The sequence below is a fragment of the Miniopterus natalensis genome, chromosome 1, assembly GCF_054644295.1.
Source record: "Miniopterus natalensis isolate mMinNat1 chromosome 1, mMinNat1.hap1, whole genome shotgun sequence".
NCBI classification, from domain to species: Eukaryota; Metazoa; Chordata; class Mammalia; order Chiroptera; family Miniopteridae; genus Miniopterus; species Miniopterus natalensis.
The window spans coordinates 99,686,751-99,709,087 of NC_142081.1; the positions used below are offsets into that span (position 1 = coordinate 99,686,751).

Sequence of the window (22,337 nt, forward strand, 5' to 3'; positions counted from 1 at the left end):
CTTACATTGGACTAGAAAATAGTAAATGTTGTAATGGCAATTTTGGCTTAAAATTTTCTTGAGGATGTTACATACGCAGGCTCTAAAGTTTAAGTGTGACCTGTATTAGAATTCTGATTCAATTCCACTCTTATTTATTTGGATTCATAGGTCATAGCAATGAAGTCACAAGTCAAAGCCCCAATGACACAGTCTATACAAGTCAATCGCCTGGGACATATAGCTGGATGGAGAAAAGTAGAGTGGATCTGGAGAGACAGACAAAAAATATCCAGCACAAAAGACAGCAACATTTATATATGGTTTATTTATATTTAATAATATAAAATACCGAGTTCTGACTCCAGCTATGAAAACCTGAGCAAGTTATTTAATTCCTCTTAGTCTCAATTTCCTTATCCATAAATAGTAAAAACACCACCTACTTCAGAGAATAGTTGTGATGACTAACATTTCTTTTTTTTTTTTAAATATATCTTTACTGATTTCAGAGAGAGGAAAGGAGAGGGAGAGAGAGACATAGAAATATCAATGATGAGAGGGTCACTGATCGAGCCCGCAACCGGGCATGTGCCCTGACCGGGAATCGAAGCCCGATTGCCTGGATCCTAGGTCGATGTTCAACCGCTGAGCCACGCCCGGCCGGGCATGACTAACATTTCTTTAAATAACTAGTTAAGAGGAAAAGACAGAGAGTATATTGAAAATGAGAGAAGAGTTAATTCAGTGAAGTCAACAGAAGAATGTGAACAATTCACAAGTGATAAAAATAGGGATAGTACCAAGATTTATTTTGTCAATAATAAATCAATAAGAAAGCTCACTCATATTTAATTTTGACTATTCAAAATCTGTTTATCAGCTATGTTCCAGGAACTATGCTAGTCAATGGCAATACCAAAATTAATACACTGATCCTACCCTTAAGGATTTCAGTCTATTTAGTGGAAGAGTAAATAATAGAAATAGAATTTTGGGGTTTTTTTTTTTAATTAAAAGTTTTCCCCGGGCCTGTGTGGCTCTTTGGATGAGCATCATCCTGCACACCAAAAAGTCACTGGTGTGATTCTTGGTCAGGGGAGTTACGGGCTCCATCCTCAGTAGGGGTACATGCAGAAGACAACCGATCGATTTCTCTCTCACACTGATGTTTCTCTCTCCCCCCTTCCCCTCTCTCTAAAAGTAAAAACATTAAAAAATAAACCTTAAAAAAAAATTTTTAATGTTGAGATTACTGCCAATGTCCCCATTTTCCTCCCCTTTGCTCACCTCCCCCTCCCCCCGGCCTTCGCCACACTATAGTAGGAGTCCATATATGTTCATATATGTTCTTTAGCCAATCCCTTCACCACCTTTATCCAGTCACCCTTACCTCCCTCCCCTCAGGCACCCATGAGTCTAGCCCTCAAAACAGACTCATGAGGTAAGAGCTTTTTAAAATAAAAGTATATATAAAATTTTGAGGCTCACTCCTAGGGAAGGATTCAAAGAGATGTTTAAGGTGGATCCTGAAATATGAATGAGTTTATTAGGGTATCAGGGGGAAAGCATTTGAAGTAAAAGAAAAAACCTTACAAAAGCACAGAAAAAAATTCCACAGGGAATATCATTATTTTGCTATGCAAGGATGAGTGTGAAGAAATGGCAAATAAGGTAGGTAGGAGTTGAATTATGAAAAGCCTGATCTAGCATGCTAAGGAATCTTTTATCCAAATCTGCATCCTCTTATCACCTAGTTACTGGGACTACTAGGCTCAGACCCATAGGCTAAGTAGATTCCTCATAAGCGCCATTTTCTACCCAATTCCCACCCCACTGCTTATCAAGAATGGTTAAAGATCTGATAAACTTTCTCAGGCCATAAATGTAAACCAAGTATGAACATTTCTGACACTGAATAGGATGAGGATGATCATCCTGTAAAAAAAGAAGACATGCAGCATAGGTACCAATTTCCAGAAATATCACTTTTCATATTCTTTTGATTTTTCTGATTTTGCCAATGAGAGTCTTCTAATAACCTCTAATAGCTTCTAACAAGACTACTTGCTACTTATCCTAAACACCAACTAGTCAATCTGGATGACAGGACTTTCCTTAAACAAGCAGCAAAGAGGGACCAACACTCAACAAAAGTGAAACACACCAGGGTTGGTGCTGTAAAAGTAACACTTCAAAAGTCAAACTAGTAGGTATAGGACTTCTGAGTAATGGCAGTACATACACTAAGATCCTCCACTTTGAAAACCAGACCAGGGCAAGTCCAGAAACAGGAAATTATTGAGATCAGGCTATACCTGAATAAAAGTGGGCATAGTGGATCCTGAGTTATTGCGTTTATAATCAAGTATTTATTTACACGTCTGCCCTTACTAGAGTAGGAGCCCTGGAAAGGAAAGGAATGTTCTCCATTCATCTCTATACCCCTACTGCCAAGCACATGTACCAAGGGGTGGCAATAGAGCCGAAAACTTTGAATACAGAATTGCAGAACATGGTGATAGGAAGATGTACAGTGGTATTAGGAATAGTAAAATCCAAGAGGATGAAGTTCAAGATAGACAGCAGCATTAAATCAGATGAAAAGGCGGCTTCGGTCTTGTAGCTTATCATGAAAGCATTCACACTAATTATTTTCTGTCACAGCTTGAGTTTTATAACTGGAAAAGCACTTTGAAAGTCATTAAGTCAAAATCTTTTCTTCTGTAAGGGCAGACTCAGATGAGAGATTGATTTACTAAGGTCACACATTTAGTATTATAGATGGGACTAGACTCTAGTCCTATACTATAAGGTACAAGTGTTTTATGAAATTTATCAAATGTGAACTAAATAGGCAAAATGACTGTTATGTACCTCAGAGCTTTATAAATACTTTTTGTCCCAAATATGGAAGAAATTTTTAAATACTGATTCTGGTAAACCTATTGTACTACGCAAAAGGAAGCTGCCTTACCCTCAGTTTGGAGGGCTTTCAAGTTCACTTTTTATTACTCACTAGGCATAACATCATTTTTTTTTTAAATCTCATAATCCTGGAACTAAAATCTAGCCTTACAGCCTTATCCCTGTATCTTACCCTTCTTTTCACATGGTATCTGTAGTAGCCAGCCTCCAACATGGTCCCAAATGATCCTGGCCTCCTGGTATCTGTGTAGTCTCCTCATACAGTGAACAGGGATGACTTGTGTAGCCAATAGGACAATGCAGGAATTACAAAGTATGACTTCCAAAGTCTAGGTCATAAAAAAACACTATCACAACTGTCTTGCTTTCTTTGATACCTGCCCTGGGAGAAACCACCTAACATGTAGTGAGGACACTCAGCCCTATGGAGAAACCCACGTGATAAAGAAATAAAGCCTACTACCAAGCCTTCAGACAAATGCAACTTCAGCTTACAGGATGACTACAACCTCCTCAAAGACCCTGTGGCCAGACCATCCAGCTAAATCACTCAAAACTATGAGATAATATGTATGTATTGTTTCAAGCCTCAACAAGCCACTTGTTGGGATAATTTGTTATATAGCAATAGATAACTAATATAAGTGACTCATTTAAAATCAGAGTCAATTAGCTACAATGAAAGATTATTTTAGTATTGTTTCCAGTATACAAACACAGAGAAAACTTACGTACAAAAATATGGCTTAGTCAAAAAGTTCAAATAAAGTCTGAAAAAAGTTTGATATAGCAAGAGGTTGTACTTTTAAGGGAAAAAGGGATCCATTTTCAATTACCTCCACTGGTCTCAGACAAACCCATTTTTCAGCTTCTCTAACTTCAATTTACCACTTTTGTCTGAGTCTCACCTTACATAAAAATGAAATTAGATCTTTTCTCCCCCTCCAACCTATTATTTTGCCAAATCAGGAAGATTCCTTATTCCAATCTTTGAAATGTCATACTTCCTAGCTGAAATCCAAGTTCAAAAGTGGACTCTACAGTTCACCAAGTGGTTGCTTGCTCCCACAGAATGCAAGCTTCAAAAATCCCCAAGACATAACCCATAGACTAAGGGTATTTAATGATTTTTAAAATATTTAGTCCTCCTTCCAGGTAGGAAAGAGTAGCTAAGAGGTAAGCCAGCATTCCCATCTAGAACTAGATAAGCTAGACAGTGCCCAGAAATCATCTGTCTGAAGGCAGTAGAGAGCTGCTGAGGCAACAAGAAAATAGAGGAGCTGGTGATCTTACAACAGAAGTGGCTTTTACTCTGGAGTGGGAGGGGATGGCACCTGCAAATTCTAAGAGCAAGCAGAGGGGTGCTATTGAGAGGCAGAATAGCAGTCCCACCAAAAATGTTCACATCCTAATACTTGGAACTTGTGACTGTTATGTTACAAGGCAAGGAGGAATTAACGTTGCAGATGGAATTAAGGGCGCTAATCAGCTGGCCTTAAAAATAAAGAGATTATCCTGGATTATCTAGGTCAACCAATGTAATCAAAGGGTCCTTTAAAGTGGAAGAAAGGGGCAAAAGTAGAGGTCAGGATCAGAGAGAGAGTGAGTTCAAGATGCTATGCTGCTAGCTTTGAAGATGGAGAGTAACAGGCCATTTACCCAAGAAGTGCAGGTGGCCTCTAGAAGTTAAAAAGGCAAGGGAAAGAGATTCTCCCCTAGAACCTCGGAAGGAACATAGTCTGTCAACACAGAGTTTAGCCCAATGTGGACTTCAGAAATGTAAGATTAATAAACTTGTGTTGTTGTTTTTAAGTCAGTAAATTTGTGATAACTTTATTAGAACAACAAAAAGGATATGAATACTGAGACTTGAAGGGGTATCTCAAAGAATGGTTAGTATTCCCCTCAGGACATCTGCTGAATCCGGGGATTGCACAGGGCCAAGGCTAAAAATCTAAATGTAAAAATCTAAATGTAAAAAATCTAAATGTAAGAATCTAAATGTAAAGCCTCTGGCCCTGGCCGGTGCAGCTCAGTGGTTAGAGTATTGGCCTGGGCACATACCTGGGTTGCAGGTTTGATTCCCAACCTGGGTCGGGGCACATGCAAGAGGCAACCAATCGATGGCTCTCTCTCACACATCAATGTTTCTCCCTCCCTCCTCCTCCCTTCCACTCTCTAAAAATCAATGGAAAAAAATACCCTCAGAGGAGGATTTAAAAAATAATAATAAAGATAAAGCCTCTGAAAAGCAGGTGGTGTTTCCAGTATTCCAGGGAAACAATGGTTAAAATTTGGGACCCCTAGGGGAATAGCTATTGAGAGTACAGCAGGTTCTTAGCTGAAGAATCTAAATGGCCAGTGGCAGATCACAGAGACTGAAACTGAACAGAGCTAGAACTCAGCCTTATTAAAGTGTCCATTTACCACTCTAACTGCCAATCCGAGGGAAGAACAAAAGTCCTCAATATTAAATGTAAACTATAATTGAAAAATAAATTTTATCCTTTCTGAAGTAATCTACCATTATCTAGAATCTCTAAAATATTTTATACACAATGTATGGCATGTCATCAACAGTATGCCAGATGACAGGAACACATGACTGAAAACAGAGGGAAAAAAATATAGAGAGACTAACGATAACATGAACACTGAAGTTAGCTGACAGAATGTAAGATTAATATGAAGAAAATTGAGCAAAAGATGAAAAACATAAAAAAGAAATCACCAAAATATTAGCATCTATTTTAAAAATTACATGGAAACTCTAGAATTGAAATAAACAGTATTTGAAACTAAGAATTAATTAAGAAGTGTTCGCTCCGCCAGGCTTGGCTCAGCGGCTGAGAGTCGACCTGGGATCCAGACAATTAGGGTTCGATTTCCAGTCAGGGCACACGCGCAGGTTGCAGGCTCCATCAATGACTCTCTCATCATTGACGTTTCTATCTCTCTCTCCCTCTCCTTTCCTCTGTCTGAGATCAATAAAGATGTATTAAAAAAAAAAAAAAAAAGTGTTCAACAGCAGATCAGATATAGGAGAAGACAGATTTGGAGACTCAGAAGGTAAACCAACAGAAATTATCCTAACTGAAGCACAGAGAAAAGAGGATGTACATAGAAGAGCATTAAACACATATGGAACATACCTGGAGTCTCAGAAGGAATGGAGATAAAGAAGGTCAAACTGAGAATTTCCAAAATTAATAAAAGACATCACCCGTACATAGTGAAAAGGATGTGAAGACCCAAAACAAGATAAACACAAAGAAAACCATGAGTAGGAACATTAATAGTTTTCTATTAGTCTTTCAAAGACAAAGTAAAAATCTCACAAGCACCCAGATTAAAGAAGACTCATTCATTAGCTTTCTCCCACCACAAACATGGGAGCAAGTAAACAATGTAATCTTAAAAGCACTGAAAGAAAACAACTACCAACCTAAAATTATATACATAACGAAAATTCTTCAAATGGAGGTGAAAGAAAAATATTTATACAAAAAATGTTTACTAAGTGCCTATTATGTATCAGGTACTATTCTGGGAGTACAGCAATGAATAAATAAGACAAAGCCCCTACTCTCATAGTGCTTTTATTTTAATGTAAGAACTCTGAATATAAACAAAATAAAAAGTGGAATATGTCAGGTAGTATCTCTGTTGCTCCTCCTTGAAAAAATTAAGCATCCAATCTCATTTCCAATCATTTTCCCCCAACTAGTCATCTTTTGATTCATATTCCTAGATTTTATTTTTCACGTATATTTCTGTTAGGACCCTCCACAACATCTAACACAGCTTATATATAAATGTTTCTGATTAATCAGTAATACTACTTCATTTGTAGTTTATAACTCAGTGCTAATTTAGAGTAAACTCATAGTGTGGTTGGTTCATTATATCAGAGGAGTGATCTCAACCTATTTGGTCTTGGAACCCTTTTTTAATCTTAAAAATTATTGAGGCCTGCCGTATCAGCATGGCTCAGTGGTTGAGCGTCGACCTATGAACCATGTAGTCACGGTTCAGTTCCTGGTCAAGGCACACACCCAGGTTGTGGGTTCAATCCCTGGTGAGAGGCTTGCAGGAGGCAGCCGATTGGTGACTCTCATTATTGTGTTTCTCTCTCCCCTTCTCCCTTCCTCTCTGAAATCAATAAAAACATTTAAAAAAATTATTGATGCCAGAATTTTGTTTATGTGAGTTATAACCATCAAAATTATGTTAGATATTGTAACAGAATTTTTAAAATATTTAAATTCATTAAAAATAACACATATGGCCCGGCCGGGCATGGCTCAGTGGTTGAGCATTGACCTAGGATCCAGGCGATCAGGGTTCGATTCCCGGTCAGGGCACGTGCCCGGGTTGTGGGCTTGATCAATGACTCTCTCATCATTGATGTTTCTACTTCTCTCTCTTCCTCTCCTTTCCTCTCTCTGAAATCAATAAAGATATATTTTAAAAAATAATAACAACACATATGGGACATACCTGGAGTCTCAGAAGATTTAACATAATAAACCTCATTATGTTACTACAAAGACATTTTTATGAAAATAAATATGTTCTAAACAAAAATTTAGTGAGAATAATGTGTTATTTCACATATTTGAAAGTCTTTGATATCTAGCTAACTAGAAAACAGCAGGATTCTCATCTGCTTCTGCATTCAATCTCTTGGATATGTTGTTTTGATTCAAGAAAGAGAATATGGCCTCACAAAGATATGTATTTGGAAAAAGGAGGAGTACTTTCAGCTAATTATATTCTTTTTGATATTACACCAAAACGCAAAAAGTGGCAATTTCTTAATGGCTAGCTGCAAGGTAGAATCTGAAACCATATCAAAGAACTTTCTCCCTGCCACTTTCCAAACTTATTAAAGAAAAAGCAATAATGGTAAATCTCTAGAACGTAGGCAATTTCCTGGGATTCTTCCCTTGAAAATGTGAGCATCTGATTTCCAAACACACGCCACGATATACATGGTTCCCAATCTAAGCAGGTGAGAAGCTGAAATCCTAAAATATTATTCTTCCAAATTTCCCCAGTTTGAGGACTTTGTCTTTGGATCAGCAACAATTGCCTTAACAGCTACTATGGCTTAATCTTTGAGCTCTCTGAGCTCTTCTATGTGCAGCAACTGCAGCATTTAAGCAGCTTCATTAAGAACTGAATCTCCTGTGTCAAAACCAAGAATATGCTTGTCTAAAGCAACCGCTTTAGTTTTGTTTGATTTGCTCTTTTGTTTGATTTGCTTTAGCAACTGCACCCTGTGTCAGGCACTCCTGGACCAAAATTCGAATTGCCTTAAGCATTACCAGGTAATTTTCACGGCAGTGAACTGAAGGTTAGACAAAGCCATTACAACAGCCTTAAAATCAAGATTTACATCTGAATTGATAAATGGCTCTGCATTTTTATCTGCAGTGGCATCATTTTTTGCATAATGAGGTACCAAGTCCTTATATTTTTCAGCACTATCTCCATATTCAAGTCTAATAGCTAAACCAAGAACAAGAAGCCAGTCAATTGCTTCTTGTGGATTTTGAATCTTGAAAGAACAGTTAACACCTAAATCTGAGATACTTTTCAAAGAATCTGGGCCAGTCACTGCTGTGGATGTTTCTTAAATTACCTGTCTTCAACCTTATAGTGTCTGATTTTTCTGGTCTTCAAGCCAAGCAATAAAGTTTCTAAATTCGGTTTCATCTTTGCAGTTGATGCCGGCAGGGCTGTGGTAATTGAGGGCTGTCAGCTAGTGCTGGAACGGGGTCCAGGCTTCTCTCTGGTCCCCTGGGCTTTGGCCAGAAGAGAGGAGAGGAGGCACAAGCACCAGCAACACTTCATACTCTTGTTCTATTAAAATCCAATGGCTTATTTTGTATTTTAAATGAATCACTTACTAATGCACAACTGTGAAATATCACAACTGGTCAATAGAAAATTGGTCACTTGGAAAATACTGGTTTATTATGTCATGCAGATCTTCTAAATGTTGATATAGTTTATTATACAATATCTCATCAGAAGTTTTTAAGTGCTAGGAAACTGTCAGTCTCACAGTGGCAGATATAAGGTTTCCAAAGTTCTAATTTTTTCTTTAAAACTTCAAATACTGAGAGCAGTTTTGCTTGAAATGACAGGTGTATTTCATTCATTTGAAGAAATATTAACCATATGCCTATTTGCTATTTGTCTAAATAAACAGTTTGACAGTCATTCTTTCAAGTAAAAATGGTGTTCCAACACACAAGCAGCTTGTTCAGGTCACAAATCAAACAAATGTTTTTCTTTGAGATAACCATTGTACTTTAGTATGCAGCAGTGCTCCATGCTTACTTCCAATTTTGTCACATAAGCTATTAAGATGTGTACTTAAGGGATAAGATATAAAACTAATAATTTTTATTGCTTCATCAAGGAAAATAAGTGAAACTAGTATTTTTTAATATGCGGCTGTGAAGAAAACAATAAATGCTAGTACAGTATCCTATGGCCCTACCCACCCATTACTTCTGTACCATCAGTACAAATGTCAGCACATTTAAAAACAAATAATTTCTTGCTATTATCATAAAAGTTTTTCTTTCATACTTTGAAAATTACTATATTAGAGTAACTTGTTTTTAACATCACTGTTGGTTTATATAAAGTGTGAGGGAGGGCCCTGGCCAGTTTTGCTCAGTGGTTAGAGTGTCAGCCCAGGTTTGATTCCGGCCACAGGCATGTACCTCAGTTGCAGGCTCAATCCCCAGCCTGGGTTGGGGCGTGTGAGGGAGGCAACCATCAATGTGTCTCTCTCACATGGATCTTTCCCTTTCTCTCTTTCCCCCTGCCCCCTACTCTCTCTAAAAAGCAATGGAAAAAATATCCTCAGGTGAGAATTAAAAAGTAATAATAATAAAGTGCCAGGGGAGGGGGGGGAGAATAAAGTGCCAGGGAACTATATGCAAATAATAGAGTTTATAAAAGGGTCACTATATGTTCAGAGGCCTTAAAAAGCTTGTTCTCTTGGAATTTAAAAACATTTTTCTTGCCATCTTCTTACACTATTACTGCGGCATTATCTAGAAATCATAAAATAGTTTATTAGTGCCATAAGAGATCTTGTCTACCTCTCTTTGGTTTACAGATAAGGATACCAAGGCAGTAAGCATTTAGAAGGCAAGGACAAACTTCAACAAGTTTGAATTTCTACTATGTCAGAGACTGTGTCAGTGTGCTGCATGCTATGAATGAAGAAGGCTCATCCGTCACTCCTCATGAGTCTCATATCTAACGACATTTAGGTATTGGAATGGCTATATTACAACCTTATGTATGCTACACCAAACTTTGCATGAACTGCTATGCAAACATAAGGAAGCAGTGGAAAGGTAGAGGAGAGGGGCTTGGAAAAGATATGGTAATATCTGAGCAGGGTCTGAACAGGAGTATGTAATGCAGTTAGGAAGAGAAAGAATAGCACAAGAAGGACCAACTTGAGCAAAAACTGGAAAACACAAAGGTGTATTACAGTATTCTATATTAAGGAAATAGAAGCAGTGCAATAGGGGTGGCAGCAAAATCAGGAACAGCAGCAGATGAGATTGAAAAAATTAGCTGACATCAAGATGGGGAAACCATGAATGCCCAATTAAGGAATCAGACTAGACTTATAATGGGGGGGGGGGGGCAGCAACGAAGTCTTTTTTAGCAGAAAAATGACTACTGTATTTGTATTTGGTAGTCTGACTGGAAGCCTAGAGGTAAGGAGGCAAAATAAAAAAAGGCTATAGATTAGGATTAGTTAGTAAAAATGTTAGGAATAACAAAAAACAAATTGCAGAGGTAACTTGATCAGGGCTAATTGAATGTGGGAAATGTGTGTGTGGGGGGGGTGATTTTTAAATCCCAAGAATGGTTAACTGGTAAATAAATCAAAGGTAGAAGAGCCTTGAGGACAGAAGGCAGTAAATTTGGGTTTCAAATGGGTTTCAGAGAAATACCTGTCCAAAATATCTCAAATTTCACTGTGTCCACATTAGAGACTTTTACTTACAAGTACTTACCAAAAATCAGAAAATATTTAGGTTACTTAATCTTTAAAAAAAAAAAAAAAGGATATATTATCAAGTAATTGGAGTCAGTTAACATGTGAATTATAACAGTTTCAAAGGAGATAGCAAAGCAAGCCTGGGGAGAAGTGACTGGGATTATAGCTTGTCTAAACAAATGTCTCAGTACTGAGGAAATGTTACCTAATACTTCATTATCTGCTCTACTTTCTGCCAAAATGTATTAAGTGTCAGGTCAATTGTGAAACTTCTTTGAAATGGAACACAGCAAAAAGGAAAAATGCTGTTGAACAATGTTTACATTTAAAAAAAAAAATTACATGGGAGGCCCTGGCCAGGTAGCTCAGTTGGTTACAGCATGGTCCCAATATGCCAAGGTTGCAGGTCTGATGCCCAGTCAGGGCACATACAAGAATCAGCCAATGAATGCATATAATAAATAAATGGAACAAATTGATGCTCCCCCCCAAATCAATAAATAAAAATAAAATTACATTTAATTTAAAATTACATGGGAAAACTCCCAGCACAGCATTTGGCATTTCTCATTTATACCCTCACAACTTTTTGGCCCTAATACCAGCATTCTCATTTTTAAAAATGAAAAAAAGTAGGGATCTAAAATGTTAATCTTCCAGGACAGCTGCTAGTTTAGTAATAACATTTTAAGCTGCCTTCTGAGATACCAAACTACCAATGAGGCATCTATTATGCACCAATATACATCAAGAAATGAGACACTATATCCAAGATCAAGCCAGATGACCAAGTATCAATGGGTGAATGAGAATTTAGGAAGAAAGCAAAAATTTAGGAAGATTAGAATATGTGCTATTATTTTGAAACTGAAGATTCAACATTGGCCCACATTTTAATTAGCTAAGGCAGTTTTGTTTTGCCTTTTTTTTTTTGACAGTCCTTTTATTTATTTTTGCTTTTATTGATTTTAGAGACAGGAGAGGGATATAGATAGAAACATGATGAGAGAGAAATATCCATTGGCTGCCTCCTGCAGGACCCCTACTGGGGATTGAGCCCAAAACCCAACCCAGGCATGTGCCTTGAGCCGGTGACCTCTTGGTTCATGGGTCAGCGATGTTCAACCACTGAGCCACACCAGTGGGGCTGTTTTGCTTACTTTTAAATACTATTCAGCTTTTGAAAACACTGAATATAAGGAAAGGACTTCCACTACTATTTCTATGGGTCTCATCGCAGGTTAGAAGTCTCTGATCATTCTCTCCTCTAATAATATGTGAACATCAAATGTTAGCCTAAAATTCTCATCCTTTAATTTATCACATCACTTAAAGGGTGTAATTAAGCTATTTATAAACGTACAGAGTAACCTAGTGTCAAGATCAAAGGATGACCTGGATACATATTGTCAAGGTCTTAGAAAAGTTATGGCCTGTGATATGGTGCCTGGTGGAAGACAGACAGTATCTAATGTTAAATAAAGAAGTAGGCAACGTGCATAATCAAACACATAGGTTCACTGTCATAAAAGAAATGAAGGAGGACTGATTAACTTCAGGAAGTTCTTCCTTCACGCTTCCAAAATAAGTTATGCTTAAAAACATTTTTTTTCATCCAAAGGGCCACCCTGAGAGCAATGCACATCAGTAAACATGAAAGCAGATTTTAATTTTAGTTCCACTTTTTAAAAAAATAAGGAGTTAAACATTGGAATGAGCTACATCACAAAATAGCTCAATCATTTATTTGTACTCAAGTAGAGACTGGAATGCTACAGAGAGGATTCTTTAGAGACATTAGGCAAGAACAGGGGTTCTCAACCCTGGATGTACATTAAAATAATACAGGGAAGGGAAGATTTTTTTTTAATGACGATGCCTACTCCAAACTCCAAGGCCCACTTTTAGTCTGGGGTGGGGCCTAAATGCCTGCATTTTTAAAAACCCTCAGGTAAAGAAATGTCAATAATACAAATAGATTGCATCATTGTCAACATATTGGTTGTGATATTATGCTACAGTTTTGCAAGACATTACCATTGCAAAAAAAAAAAAAAAAATCAGTAAAGGACATTTAGGATCTCTCTGCATTACTTCTTGCAACTGCATGTAAAAGCTGAAGTTTTAAAAAAAATCAGTGGAGTGGAGAATCTCAAATTCCTGCCAAATCTAAAAGACTATAAACTATTCTTTTAATCTTAGCCAATGAAAGGTAATTAGGAATGTTTATCATTTAATAATGCTTTGCAAAGCCAAATACAAATATTTAAGATTAATCCAAGTTAAAAACTTCAAAACTACTAAGTCCTCCCATTGGTATATAAATTGACTGAATAAACATTATACACAGTTGCAATTTACCTCTTGATTGAGCCAGGTACATATACAAAAATGATAGGCAGCCTCTAAGGTGGCCCCAAGGATTCCTACCTTCAAGTCTTCACACTTTTGTGTAATTCCCTCCTCTTGATTGTGGGCTGGATTTAGTTACTCACAACAAGTAGAATATGGCAAAGTGATGGGATGTCACTTCTGAGATGAAGTCATAAAAAGACAGTGGCTTCCATCTTGGGAGTTCTCTCTCAGATTCCTTGCTCTGAAGGAAAGCTGCTGCTGTGCTGTAAGCCGCTTTATGGAGAAGCCCACATGGCAAGGAACTGATGTCACTGGCCAACAATCAGTCAGTGAAAATCTAAAGCCTGACAACAGCCCCATAGGTGACCATGGAAGGGGATCTCCCCCAATCAAGCCTTGAGTCCTGCAATCCTGCTTGATACACTCTTAAAATGTGATATTCCTAAAGGTTACTGCCCTTCTCACTCTACTCATTCTCCCTGAGAGTCAAAATCATGACAGTGCATGAACTATGACTATTCTAGTGGTTCAGAACTATCATTGCAGTGGCTAAAAATACATAGATGCTCAGGCTCCAATTTAGACTTAACTAATGAACAACAATCTCTGAGAATGAAGCCCAAGGACCGCTACATGCGCCGAGGGCAAAAACTATGCCCTCTACTTGACATGGCAACTGAAACACAAGGCACAATCAGTATTTGCTGAACACTGTTGTGGAAACACAAAATGGCAAGTTTAAACATTCCTCAATTGCAGAATTGAGCAGTGTTTAATAAATTACCTAGCTAATTAGGCAATTACATTTAAAACAAATCTTACTTTTTTTTAAAAAAAAAAAAATATCTTTATTGATTTCAGAGAGAGGAGAGGAGAGGGAGTGAGAGAGAGACAGAAACATCAATGATGAGAGAGTCATTGACCGGCTGCAGCCCGCAACCCGGGCATGTGCCCTGACTGGGAATCGAACCCTGATCGCCTGGATCCCAGGTCGATGCTTAACCATTGAGCCACGCCCGGCAGGGCAAATCTTACTTTTTAATATTAGCAATACTAGTTAAGTAACATAGTAGGGTAAGTTGGTATAGGTTAAAGCTAAAGAAAATCCCTGTTTTCTCCCCCCCCCCCCCCCCCCCCCCGTTTTCTTAAAAGTTCAAAAAGTAAGCTAGGTAGCCACAAAGGACTTAAATAAAATAAAGCCAAATTAAACTGTAACAAGACAGTTACAGAAAGCCAGAAAACCAAGAGTTTTCTAAAAGAAAAAGTGCTGACTTACAACTACGAATAATAGTATATATCTATTGTTAGCCAGAACTACTTTCCCAGAAAAAGTAATCCAATTCCCAAGGAAAGATCAACTTGGTAACCTTATTACATTTCAATTGTTTTCTCCTGCAAATTTATTTTCAAATTCACTAATAATATACCTGATTTCATACTGAAAAGCAGCACTGGCAGGAGGTTTAAATTTTTTAGAATTAACAGTAAGCTCTCTAATTTGAACTAAGTAAAACAATGGTTTTTAACTTTATGAACTTAAAACTTATTGTCACACTAAACCAACATTAGTTTTTTAAACTGAAAAACCTAAACTGATATTTAAAGCCTCTATGAATATAAAAAGGTCTTATAAATCAATAAAAGATAAATATTCCAAAAGGGGGTAAATTTACATGAGCAAACGCAAAGGGCTATTTACAAAAGACAAATCAATGCCCAATAAACATGTTAAGAGTTCAACCTCATCAGTTTTTTTACCAGTTTTTTGTTAAAGTAAATTTTATCAATGATGACCACTTTATCCCATCAAGCACCAACTGGTGGGGGAAACTAGCATAACTCTTCTGAAAGTAATATGGTAATGTTTCAAGTGCCTTGAAAATGAGCAAATCCATTGACTCAACAATTCAATTTATCCTAAGAAAATATTCAAAGATTTAATCTATGAGGGTATTCCCAATGAGGTTTATAAAAGCTAGAAACTAGAAAATAAAAGAGGTCAACAATAACAGACTGATTAAGTAAATTAGTTTAGATCTGTGATCATATAGGCACTTGAAAAATATTTACTGACAGGAAAAAGTTGAGATGCCTTCTGCTTTTTTCTGCTGAAAACATAAACGTAACATACTGTACCATTCTGTTATTAAAAACACCTATAACTTATGCAGAGGGTCTGGAAAGAACTACAGTTATAAATTTTGATGTATCTCTCTGGGTGTCTCTTTTTTTCTTGCCCAGTTTTTTCTTAGAGTGTGCATGTATTAGCTGTGTAACTTTTAAAGTTTAAATCTATTAACATAAAAAACCTATAACATAATTAGAGCCTAGTTTAGATCTAGTGAGTATACTATTTGGAGAAAAGATGGTCTGGGATAAAATCCTACCCTTTGATTTACTGATATTTCTAAATATGAACTTTTAACAAGGGATAAATATATATTCAGGAATTCTATTTAAAAGTGTCCTTGACATAAAGTCGACTAGAAAAAAAAGAGTTTTCAAAATCAAGCATGGAAACATGGTAAAAGTAGGACACCTAAAAAATCTCTAGTATTTTGTAGGTCTTTTTAGTTGAGTTCATGCGTGTTTATTCTCTCCCCTAAAATCACAAAGAATGAATGATGTAGAGTGCAATACCTACATATCTGTTCCAGAAATGCCATAAAGAACTTGTAAGGTTTGGCCTCAGTGATTAAAACACACCTAAAAGCCAAGAAAGTTGGATGAGATTTAACTACATGAAAACAGACTATAAGTTAAAAAGTTCAATAATAAAATATCCATGAGTTTTTTTAAAGCTAATTGAAATGCCAATAAGCTAGGTGATGAGTTTGAAAACATCAGATTTTATATAGTTGCAAACAGTGAAAACAGAATTCAACGTTTTACTGTAAATTCTTTTGATAAGGTTTCCTTAAAAAAAGAAGAAATCTCAATTTAGTGGACTAAGAAGTCAACTGTCATATTCTGGGAATCAGAAAAAGAGCAGTAAAACTTATCTTTTTCCTACAACCCTTCAAATTCCTCCTTAGACTGCATTATCTATATGCAAGTTTGAGATTTCCACTGTTTAGTAATAGCACCAGATAGCACAGGTTTTTGCAGGGGTTTTTTGGTTATTTTACTCTAACTCAAAACACTGCCTTCTAATGGGCCTAAAAAGATTATTCAATTTCCAAAAAAAAAGTTGCTTACTAGACAATACAGTAAAAATCTGTTAATCGTGCAAACTCAACGAGTAGGCAGTGACATAATGCTAATGTGCCAGTGAATATTAGCCAATCAATTTTAAGGGGTAAAAATGTAATGATTGACATACAAGAAGGCAATAGTAACTTGCTATTCACGTATATAGTTTCCTTCCATGTAACTTGTGTTTTCTAAAAGTTGCATTGAATTGAGACTTCATTTTTATTCTTCCATCGTATACCTGACCCCTCATCATAAAACACTTATTTCCTAAAGCTCAAAAACGCAAAATCTGACTCTCAAGAAGATTTTTTTAAATGTTATCAAGTTAAATCAAACCTAACTTACTGACCACGAAATAGAAATCACCAACGAAAGGAGTCCAGAAGCAAAAAGCCTTTCTAAATCACAATAGAGTCTTGCCCAGTATCAGACAATAATACTGCGTTTTGTTGTTGTTTTAGCTGCAAGGCTGGGTATGCAATTTGCAGTAACTCTTCCAACAGATTCAAGTCAGTCATATATTACTACTGGGAAAAGTAACAGGTCCCAAACAAACAGGAAAGACGTGAAAAGATGCAAGCAGAAGCCTCACCATCGGAAAAAAAGGCCCATCAGCACCTCTTCCGAGAAACAGTTCCCTTCCCCCACCTTTAAGTAGGCACTTAAGACTGCCAAACAGATCCATTTCTTTATTAAGTGGTGCCCACTTGGGGCAACCGTACACCAAGCTGCCCTTAGGCCTACTCTAACCCCTTCCAAAAGTGCTCAAGTGAGGCTGAAGGCCGGGGTAACCCTCTCAGGAGCCGTTTTTCCTGCTCTCCTCCACCACCGCCCTCCGCCCAGCCCCCGTAGGCGTTCCTCCGGCCAGAGGAAGGATACCGGGCCCAGGGACAGGCAGGAACTGCCCGCAAAAGAAGTCTCAGGAGGCCGAAGGACTCCGCCATAGCAGGACCTGGAAAGCACCGCCCCAGCGCACCTCCCCACACCCGGCAACCGGCGAATGTCTGCTTTCGACACCCTGTCCCCAGCAGAAGCAGCGGAGGAGACAAGGGCGGGAGGCATCGGGCTGCGCTGCGCACCAGGCCCAGGCCTGCCCCTCCGGGCAGCCTGAATCTGCTCCCCGGTCCAGCCCGGCCAAGCCAGCGCGGCAGCCACACTCACCTGGATGACCTCGTTGACCTCCCGGATACATTCCACCATGTGTTGCAGAATCTGCTCGGCCGTGAGCACCTCGTAGCGGTAATCCTCCTCCTGCTCGTGCCCCGGCCCCCCGCCGCCGCCGCCGCCGCCACCGCCGCCGCCGGGCCCGAGAGCGCTGCCGCCGCCGCCGCCCGTCTCCCCGCACAGCAGTCCGTCCCGCTCCCCGCCGACGCCCAGCCCGGGCTCCACCAGCTCCACCTCGCCCAGATCCAGGTTATCGTCATCCGGTTCGTCCTCGTCCTCCTCCTCCTCCTCGGCGCCGCTGTCCTCCTCGCTGCACTCTTCGTCCTCGTCGAACTCGTAGTTATAGCCCTCGTCTGAGTCCATGGCGCGACGCGCGGGGGGCCCGGCGTACGCTGGCCCTGAGGCGGGGAGAGGGCGGGGACGCCCAGGCCCCGGCTCTCGCTCCGGCTCCGGCTGAAGTCCGGACGCAGGCCTGGCTCCCGCCCCGCGGGCCGCGGCTCCTCCCCTGGCGCGGCGGTTGGCAGTTGGCGGCCGGCGGCTGCAGGGAGGTCGCGGAGGAGAGAGGGAGGGAGCGAGGGGGCCGCTCGCCGCCCGCCTCAGTCAGACGCGGCTCCGCTCCGGCCTCCAAGAGAAAAGAGTCCCCAGCGCCACCTCCACGGCCGCTGCTACCGCTACTGAGCCAACAAAGGGGCGTGCGTCATCGCGTCGCGCTGCGTATTCACGTCACTACTCTTGGCGTCACCGCGCCCCGCCCCGCCGCCCCTGCGTGGAATGAGGGGAGACCCCACGGCCCGGCCCGGCCCGGTCCTGGGAAGGCGGCACCGCCAAAGTCGCGTTCTCGGTTCCGGCGGCGGTGGCTCGGTGGGCGGAGACCAGTGGACTCTGTACTGGAGGAGGCGGTAGGCTCCGGGTCAAACGAGAGCCCGCCCACCGAGGACCGCCCAGGGGGTGGATTTTGTCGCAGGCCTTGGGGATCTAGCCGCCTCCAGCAATCCCGTCGGCCCTAGAGTTATGGGAAGATCTCTCGCTGTTGAGTCAAAGTTCCTGTTAACCGGGCTACTAAATGGAAATCTGTTTTATGCAGAACCTCTAAACTGTGTGATAGGTGAATCTCATTTTGAGTAGTTTGATTCTGTACACCGGTACAGACGTGCAGTGGTTTTAAAGTCGCTTATAGTGACGTCATTTTAAAGAAACTTACTAAACTCCGCTCAACAAGCACCAATTAACTGAACGTTGTGTAAGAGCTTTACATATATTCGCCCCGTCCCCTTTGGAAATGGACTTAACCAAGACCACAGAACGCTGGCCCTTTTAGCCTCTGCGTGACTTAAAATATCAATCATAAAAATGCTTTATAATGCATAATATATATTAAATGCTACAGAGTATATAAAATGCATTTTAATACAACACGTCGGGCAATAATAGAAATATCTACAAGGCCCAAACATAGCAGAGAGACAGTGCTGGTCTCTTATCTGGAAATGTGCTGTGTCAGCTGAGGATTAAGGGGCACTGGAAGGTCGGGAAGATGGTCTAGCCTCAGGGAGTAAGAAGCAAAAGCAGTAGGTGTAAAGCAGTTTAGTTTGGGGAACTTAAAGTGTAAAGAGGGGTAAATGGCAAGATGTTAAATAAGTTAGGGGCTAGGGCAGTAAGGTAGTTTATGCTATTCTAAGAGTGGACTTAAATCTTTGTTAAGTAGGACAGGAGAGCCAAACAAGTGTTCTGAAGGAAGAAAAGGCATAAGAAAGCTCCCTCTTGGGATAATTTGAAAGACTGATCATATTGAAAATCCCTTCAAATCTGAATCCCTAACTTACTGATAAATCTTACTGTTCAACATACAGGTTCCCTTGGGAAACTGATTTTGAAAAGTTAAAAATTATATTATGTAAATAAGCCTCTACTAATTTGCCCACATTTTTGAGTTTTTAAATAATCAGATTTCCTAAACAGGATTTGGAAATTAAAGCTTTTAACATCAATGCTGGTAGGTCTTGGCCCTTTGATTCTTAGCAACTCTATGTTGTTGCCTCAACTGGGGCAAGCTAAGGATACTAGCAACCCTTCTCTCCACCCCCATTGCTATATACCTACAGAAAAAAATCAGTAGCATTTATCAGTACCCTAAACCCCTTTGCCCTATCTTTTTTTCATCATACCCCTACTTTGAATGACTCTGCCATCCATATCATCCACCTTTGGTACTGGAACAGCTGACCAATACTGGAGAAATTTGCATAACAACATGCATTCTATTTTTACTCTGTTTTACTTTTTAATCCTCACTGAGGGTATGTTTCTATTGAATTTTAGAGAGAGAGGAAACGGGGAGAGAGAGAGAAACATCAATCCATTGCCTCTTGTACACTCCCTGACCTGGGATCCAACCCACAACCTAGGTATGTGCCCTTACAGAGAATCGAACCGGCAATCTTTTGGTGTATGGGACAACATTCCAACCAACTGCGCATTCTATTATAAAGTTCCAGTCTCCATGCACAAGTGAATTCTCAACACCACCCAGCAATCCTGTTAAATTTTTCTGTATTGTTTTCCCACTTTAGACAATTCTTTCAAACCTTCACCATTTTTCTCAAACCCCCAAACTTTCTTATCCAAATCCTCTCAAGTAGATGGCTTTACATCACAGAGAAATTTGAAATCATAAGGACCAATGTGACTGAAGCATGCTAAGTAAAGAAGGGAGAGTTAAGGATTATGGTGACAGAAAGCAGATCAAGGTGGGAACCAGTAGGGCCTTGTAGACCATCTTAAGTTTACATCATTGCAGTGGCAAGCATTGAAGGATTTTAAGCAGAAGAATGAAACAATATGATCTGTGTTTTCTAAAAAAAATAAATATGACTGCTTTGTGAAGAATGCACTATGAAAGAGATCAATTAAGAGGCTATCTCAGTAGTCCAGGTGAATAATGATAATGACTTGGGCTAGGGTTGTGATAATGAAGATGAGAAGTGGTTAGATTCAGGTATAGTTTGAAAGTAGAGCCAACAGATTTGCTGATGGCTTCACTGTGGGGTTGATAGAAGAATTAAGGATGTCTACTAGATTTGGGGCTTGAACAACTGGGTGAACCATGGTACCATTTACTGAAACATGTTAAATTTGAGATGACATTAAGGTAGACGTGTTGAATAGGCAGTTCTATATGCTAATGTACAAGACTGAAGGTCAGAAGTTAGGGTTGGAGATAGAATTTCACCAGAGTTTATGTCAACAATGTTGAGAAGCAGCATAGGCTAAAGGTTAAGAGCTTACGCTTTGAAGAAAACAGAGCTGAATTTACCTATGCTTTTGCAGTTGCTATCTATAACCTCGATCAAATTACTGAACCTCTCTGAGCTTCACTTTAGAGAATTCTAATTCCTATTCTGATAGGATTCTTTGTGAGAATCAAGTGAAAGTATGTATTTAAAGCACCTGACACAATGCTTGGCACATAGTTAACTGCTCAAAAAACTAGACCTTTAAAAAAGTGTCATATATCTGCCCAGCTGGTGTTGCTCAGTGGTTGAGCATGGACCCATGAACCAGGAGGTCACCAGTTCGATTCCTGGGCAGGGCACATGCCCAGATTGTGGGCTTGATCCCCAGTAGGGGACATGCAGGAGGCAGCTGATTGATGTTGATTCTCTCTCATCGATGTTTCTCTCTATATGTTCCTCTCCCTTTCTCTCTGTCTAAAAATCAATAAAAACAAATTTTTAAAAAAATTTTAAAGTATCATATATCATCTTGCATCTGGTGGGGAAAAGTATAGCCAATTTGATTTATAACCTTTTAATGGATTTTATTTTAATCATGCATGTAAGTACATGGCCTGTGTCATCCCCCTTTTCTAGGGAAAAATATAGGTCTTTTTTTTTTTTCTCAGAAACCTTTTCCATTATCTCATGACTTCTTTTTTGGTGAATGTCATGGGAAATATCACAGTGCTTCAGAAGTTTGGGGTCTCCTATTCATGGATAAACCTCCATAGCCAGGCGTTTTCAGCAGCACTCATTCCATTGATATTTTGGAAATTATCTTAGAATCAGGTTAGGTTATAGTGCTGTTTAAGAAAACCAGTATAACAACTTCTCTCTGGCCCCAACTTCTGTCTATTGGCCTAGGACTGACCCACATACAATGTTTTTCTAAATGACTTGATTGTAAAGGTATTGCCTGTGTTACTGCTTTCTTAGCTATGGTGATTATGGGGTAGAAGTAGAGTAGTCTGTAAACAACAACAGGACAAGGTCCTTGAAAAACAGAATAGGCAAGTTAATATTTCCTTGGTGCCAAAAGAATCACTGTTGGTAATTAAGTACTCCCACTGTCCCCATGTCCTAATAAGGTAAAACATATTTGTGCATGTTTATTAAATATCTGTCCATGGAGGAAAACTCCACAAATATTTATATGCTCACCAAATGGTTATGAACAGAATCCCAACAGGAAGAATATGAAAGTGATATTCAGATAAATAGAAATTAAAATAGCACTGGAATTTTTCTAAGGGCGGATAATAGAGTTGTAAGCTATGGAAAAGCCTCTAGTAATGGCACGGCACATAGTGACCAACCATTCCAGTTGGAACAGAATAGGGGTTTCCTGGGATGTGAAATTTTTCATGGTAAAACTGGGAAATCACAAGCAAACT

The 22,337-nt window shown here is 39.3% G+C and overlaps 1 protein-coding gene and 1 pseudogene across 1 annotated transcript in view; both read right to left on the minus strand.

The window, feature by feature from the left end:
* ARIH1 (ariadne RBR E3 ubiquitin protein ligase 1) overlaps positions 1–18,371 on the minus strand; it is a 131,432-nt gene extending 113,061 nt beyond the window's left edge. The window contains exon 1 of the mRNA XM_087824496.1: positions 17,666–18,371. Coding sequence (XP_087680622.1) covers positions 17,666–18,031 — 366 coding nt within the window. The 5' untranslated portion in view covers positions 18,032–18,371. The remainder of the gene's footprint in view (positions 1–17,665) is intronic.
* Positions 7,072–17,448, minus strand: LOC107528611 (tRNA-splicing ligase complex subunit RTRAF-like; annotated as a pseudogene).
* Positions 18,372–22,337: the final 3,966 nt, after the last annotated feature.